The 6,201-nt window shown below is 32.5% G+C and overlaps 1 protein-coding gene across 1 annotated transcript; it reads left to right on the forward strand.

Moving 5' to 3' along the window:
* The first annotated feature begins 326 nt into the window (after positions 1-326).
* LOC108471107 (uncharacterized) lies at positions 327-3,745 on the forward strand. Its single transcript, XM_017772692.2, has 5 exons — positions 327-550; positions 999-2,067; positions 2,169-2,508; positions 2,665-2,737; positions 3,358-3,745. Exons 1-5 carry the CDS (start codon positions 473-475, stop codon positions 3,541-3,543), a joined length of 1,746 nt encoding a protein of 581 aa, XP_017628181.1. The 5' UTR covers positions 327-472; the 3' UTR covers positions 3,544-3,745.
* The last annotated feature ends 2,456 nt before the right edge of the window (positions 3,746-6,201 follow it).

The raw sequence follows: 6,201 nt of genomic DNA on the forward strand, positions 1-6,201 counted from the left end.
ATTTAATTGTAAACATTTTAGAAAATAAACATATCTAATTATTTATATATAACGTCTAAACAGTAAAATATTACTAAATTAAAAATGGTGTGAATAATTTATGAAAATTAAATTAAATTAAAATTATATATATAATTTTATAAAATTAAAGCTAATGTATTATATTTCACATTAAAAAATTAATATTTCTTCACTCAATAAATTCAAATGTTTATAGAAAGAAACAATAAGAAGCTTAGTCGGTCCAAAATAAATGTGGGCTGGGCTGGGCTGGGCTTGGAGAAATTTGTACATAAATTGAGCCATATATAATGAGGCTCAGCTTTCATTTTCCCTCTCAAACGAACCCCAATTTTCCCACTCAAAAGTGAAAATCCTAGAAAATTTTCCATACGCTGGTGAATCAGCGATTCAAAATCTTAAAAATAAACCAAACAGTGAGTCGAAGAAAACCTTACATTGAGAAAAAAAAATGAAAACAAAATCTCGTGCCGTTAAGGGCAGAGCTATCGATCCCATACCTCCTTCAAACTTCCGGCTCCTCTATCAGGTACCTTTCTCTTTCCTCTCTTTTATTTTTATTTTTATTTTTATTTTTACTCTTGCTTTCGTTTGTTTCTCTGGAATCCACGACATCAAAGCAAACAATTGCGAGATTTTTGCTTGTTTTACTTCACTTAATAGTTTTTATTTTCCTTTGGAGCCTGAGAATTTGTGTATTCTTATTGCGTTCGTATTATTTGTTGTGTTATACTCCTGTTTAAGATTGAATATTTATATAAACTTTAGCGCTATAATTTATGTCTATCCACTTTTCTCGGCTTTCAATTTTTGGAAGTTTCAATTCTTTCACCTTGCCAAGTAAAGCCTAAGAGTTGAAGTCTTTTTCTATGTACTGTCAAAGTGTGGATGTGAAAGTGAAAGTAATCTGCATGTTTTCGAAATGTCTGCATAATATGACTTATTTCCTCATTTTTTTAAAAAACATTTTGGTACAGGATGAAGCTAATGAAGAATGTCGTATAAATGGAAATGATGCCGGAGTATCAGAGGATGCCGGTTTTAATCAAGATAAAGTTAATAATGATGATGATGTTGGTGGTAAGGACGATGAATTTGATGATGAAGATGAGGAGGAGGCTGATGGTGGTGGCAGTGGCGGAGGCATTTCTGGTCATTATGATAATGATGTGATTCCTGATGATGTTGATAAGGTGGATGAGGATGAAGCTAATGATGAATATCATATAGATGGCAATGATAACGGAGTATCAGAGGATGCTGGTTTTAATCAAGATAATGTTAATAATAATGATGATGTTGTTGGTAAAGATGATGACTTTGATGATGAACATGAAGATGAGGAGGGTGATGATGATGGCAGTGGCGGAGGCATTTCTGGTCATTATGATAATGATGTGATTCCTGATGATGTTGATATGGAGGATAAGGGTGATAATGTTGTAGTTCAAAATTTTGTTGAGGAGGTGGATGAATCCGCAGGAGTGAACTGTATGATAACAGATTTGTTAGGAGGAGAGTTTGGTTACAGCTGCAATGGGAGAAGCGGTCAGGTCTTGGTTTGCAGTGAAAATGGCTGCTCAATTGCTATACATAAGATGTGCATTAATATTGAACCTCAATTTGATGATACTGGTAAATTCTACTGTCCTTATTGTTGGTACAAGCGAGAAGTAGCAACGACCGAGGAATTGAGAAAGAGAGCCATGTTGGCGAAGAGGGAATTGTCGAACTTTATGCATTTCAAGCGGGATGGTGGAAATGAAGAGAAGCTGGAAGCTGGAGCAGAAAACATGAAAGCGGCAAGTCTATCAACAATGGCAGAGGAAAAAAAAGTTGGTGAGTCTGGAAATAGGCTGAACAATGATGCTAATGAAACAATACTTTATAATCAGGAGCAAAACATGTGCGTTGAGTCTGTAGGCAAGGGAAAATCTGATGATGAAAATATCTCCAAGGCTCATGGGTTTGACAACAATGTTGTGGATGGACATCTGCTACAAGAGGAGGATAAAGAAAATACTTCTGATAGTGAAAATGATGGAGGTGATGAGGATACCTGGTGTAAACCACCGTATCACCCAAACCATTTTGAAATTGTGAATGATGCACTTTGTTTATCAATTAAAGGACTTCTAACCTTACAGGTGTACTGGAAGACAACCAAGGGAAGAGTGGAAAGAAAGAGCCAATGTTTCCAAACGCAGTGGGAAATGCTATGGCACTAATAACCGAAGATGCTACAGCTAAGGTGCCTGCAATTGAAAGTTTTGAGTTTCTATTACCTGATTTGGATACTGGGACACCTGTAGTGCGTCAAATGCGCATCAAACACACAGCTCAGAGGGCAAGACCTCAGAAAGTTGATTCACCAAAGAAGTCATCCTTCCAACCAAGTATCAGTGCAATGGATGAGAATACAAACCAACAAGGAAAAGCTACAGCAGCAAAAAACTCTGTTCAATGCCAAGAGTTAACCAAGCGAATGTAAGTTGTTTGGGGTTTTACATCGTGGTTAAGGTAACATGCTAAAAGGAACCATGTTGTGCATGGTGTATTTGTTGCTAGACTGTAGTTCGTGCTGTGGTTTTTTGTTGATTATCATTATACTGAAATTACCTTGTTTTTCACTCTAAATTGCAGCAGGACCCCAATATTGGGTAATGTAAAACGTAGGAGACTACCTTGGACAGTTGAAGAGGAAGATATACTGAAGGTATATGGTTATGAACACTACAAACATATCTTTTTTAAATTCTTTATTTGTTAACATGTACATATTAACTTTTCGGATCGATTCAACTTGATTTATGCTACATTCCTGTTTCCTTTATTTCATTGTATTTGAAGCATAAACTTTCATTGATCATCTTAGTCACCCCTTGGCTAACCAATAGATTTACTATGATGTGTATAATAATTTGTAAGATTCCCCACTTACATCCTTCCCTAATCTAGTAAAATAGCATGTCTCACCTCAATTCAAGATCGCAATGTAGACCCCGTTAAATAATGAACTTTTTAAACTTGTCAGCTTCAGACAGGCACATATACACAAGTATAGTTTTCTGAATAGCGCTGATGACTAACAAAATGATATTGCTGTATTGTAACAATGGTTGAGAATCGGTATTGAATATCTTAAACAGTTGAGGCATGCCTCTCTTCGGCCTTTTTTGCCTTTACAGGCACACGGTCACTCAGAGGTGCTTTACTAGATTTGCTGTGCCCTATGTGGGACTACACTGAATTGGGATGTACATGCTAGCAGAACTCGAAGAATTATCATTGTTACATCAGTTTCTTTTCTTGACTGCCATATGTTTGTGTTGGCAGGAGGGAGTGCATAGATTTTCATTGACAATGAACAAAAACATCCCCTGGAGGAAAATTTTGGAATTTGGTCATAATGTTTTCGGCACAAATCGTCTGCCTGTTGACCTTAAGGATAAATGGAAGAAGATTATGGCCAAAGAGGACCCAAAAAGTAACAAGGGGGTACTGATTGCATTGAAGGAATAAGGTGATGTTTGTAGATGTTAATATGTCCATTTTGGAGCAACTATCTCTCACTAAAACAGATTGGTGGTTGGTATGTTGAAAAGTAGAGGTTATTGTTCTATAAACTTGATAACCTCTTTTGCCTTAGGTTATGGAGGAAGTTGCTACAATGTTGTAATTTTTTGAGGAACTTAGTAAATATGAAATTTAGCATTTCCTAGAATCTATGAATGGCCTAATTTCACATGATTTGATGTTTCTGATTACGCGATAGGACATTGGAAGTGTACAAAGTATTTGTGATGGGTCAGCTGTTGTGGAGATAGTAGTACCAGCCATTCAAAACTAATTACATGACTAATACAACTATTCAAAATTAACATTTACGAGTGTTCTAACTATTGCTAAAAAATCATCGCCTTCATCAAAATTGTGCACATGAATAATCGGGTCATGTTGTCCCCTCTCTGGACTTGATTTTGGAGTATAGGGCGGCCATTCTTCGACGGACTGTCATTAATGCACATCAGCCAAACCATTAATCAGAGCCAATAACAAGCCCTTTATAAAATTTTTGTATCAAAAAATAGGACCATCATCTAAGATTTGTCCATAGGTTTGGCCTAATTAAAATTTTAGACTTGTTTGTTAGGTCCCAGCTCGGCTTAAAAAATAAGATTAAAATTTTACTTAAGCTCATCTAGATAAAAATGTTAAAATCTAAGACCAAATTAATTTTTATTTATTTATATTTTAAAAATATAATACATCAAAATACTAAAAATATTAAAATAAATATTTCTCAACAAATTGAAAATAAATTAAAAATATTTATATTTAAATAACATTAACATAAGTGCAACTTAACAAGTAAAAGCCTCTAAAATATTAACAAAATTAACTATAAAACAAGAGTAATACAATATCAACAAAATAGTAGCAATATAATTATGAAATAGCAAAATAGTGAAAACAACAAAAAAAATAGTAACAAAACAATAAAAAAATAGGAAGAAAAAAAAATAACAGTTTTTTTTTTACATATTCGGGTCGAGTCGGGTCGAGGGCCAAGAAAGCCTCACTCGAGGCCTGACCTGTTTTCTAAACGAGTCTTATTGTTGTACCCAAACTCAATTTTTGAACTTATATTTTTATCCAAACTCTACTATTTTTTGAATGAGCCTTTGGGTTGAGTCGGATGACCCGAACCGACCCGACCCATGGGTCTACTCTATATGCTTTGTTTCAATCACCAGCAATAATACTACGTGTAAGAAAATTAGGCTAAGGAGGATCGACTTTGCATGTATGCATATATAATAAATGAAAAATTGAAACCGAAAAAAAAAAAGGAAAGGAATCAAAGGATATATATATTATAAAGAGGGGAATTCTTGGTTCAACTAAAGGAGGCCATGACACATATGAGCTCATCAATGATAAAATTAGTAGAGAGGATAAAATGATAGTATGGACTCTTTATTGTTTTCATTTGATTAGTTTATAGTTTGTAATAAAATTAATCAAGCTTACGAATACAAGAAGACGAAACATATGATTGGCGTGGAAATGAATGTTATATTTTGTTGGTCATTACGCATTTATTCGCCATTTCCTTACCCCCATTCAACACTCTACGGACCCCTTCCCCTCCAATGCCTTTCCCTTTTTCTGTTTTTTTCTTAAAGATTTTCTTTAATAATTCTTTTTTGGTCTGTCACCATTCAATATCTATAATCCTGTTAAGTCTCATTGAATTTGAAGTTTAGTTAAGTTCAATCCCTAAACATGAGTAAAATTCTTTCAACGTTATTTTCTCTGTTTACAAGATTCAAATTTAAGATTTTATTTACGGAGTATCAAGTTTTAGGGTTGAATTAATTTCAGATTGATCAATTTTTTTTTTTAGATTTTTAAATCATTTGTGATAATTCAATTATCGTTTCTTTTCATGCTAATTTTAGATATTATATTTTTCAATTTTATTTTGATAAAATGAGTTTTATTTTATGACTTTTGAACATATTTTGGTGGTTTTAAATTTTTTCATAAATATTAGTACAAATAAAAGAGAATCAATAACTCTTATATAATACTTTTTCAAAAATATAGAATATTTTTACGTTATTTTCACTATTTAAAATATAAAATATTTATTTTACTTCATACATAATTAAAATTTTATAAATTAAATAAAATTATACTTCAATTTGATTCGGGTAATGGCAATTTTTAACCTGTGAATCAACTAACGTTCAAACACTATGGTTTGAATCAAAATTTCCTCCTTTTTTTTTTTTCCCTCTCCTATCAAACTTTTCACCATTCAACCGAAGACACATCTAAAATTTCTAGCTTCAAGAATTTCAAAGTTTAAATTTCTTCGCTACCATTTTTTCTCCCTGCAAAAGAACCAAATAAGTACGAAATTATATTTTTATTTTGAGATAAATCTCAAAATAATACATGAACTTTGATCAAATATATAATACTATAATATAAACTTTTATTTTGTACAATTTTATATATGAAATTTCTATTCGATTCAATTTTCACAAATTACTAACACAAATTATTAATATAGAACTATTTTGCATTTACATAATATTGCATATAAAAATAATTATATTTATCTAATATATATAAAATTGATACATTTATTTCTATAAATATACAGTT

This window comes from Gossypium arboreum, chromosome 11 (assembly GCF_025698485.1).
Source record: "Gossypium arboreum isolate Shixiya-1 chromosome 11, ASM2569848v2, whole genome shotgun sequence".
Lineage (NCBI taxonomy): Eukaryota > Viridiplantae > Streptophyta > Magnoliopsida > Malvales > Malvaceae > Gossypium > Gossypium arboreum.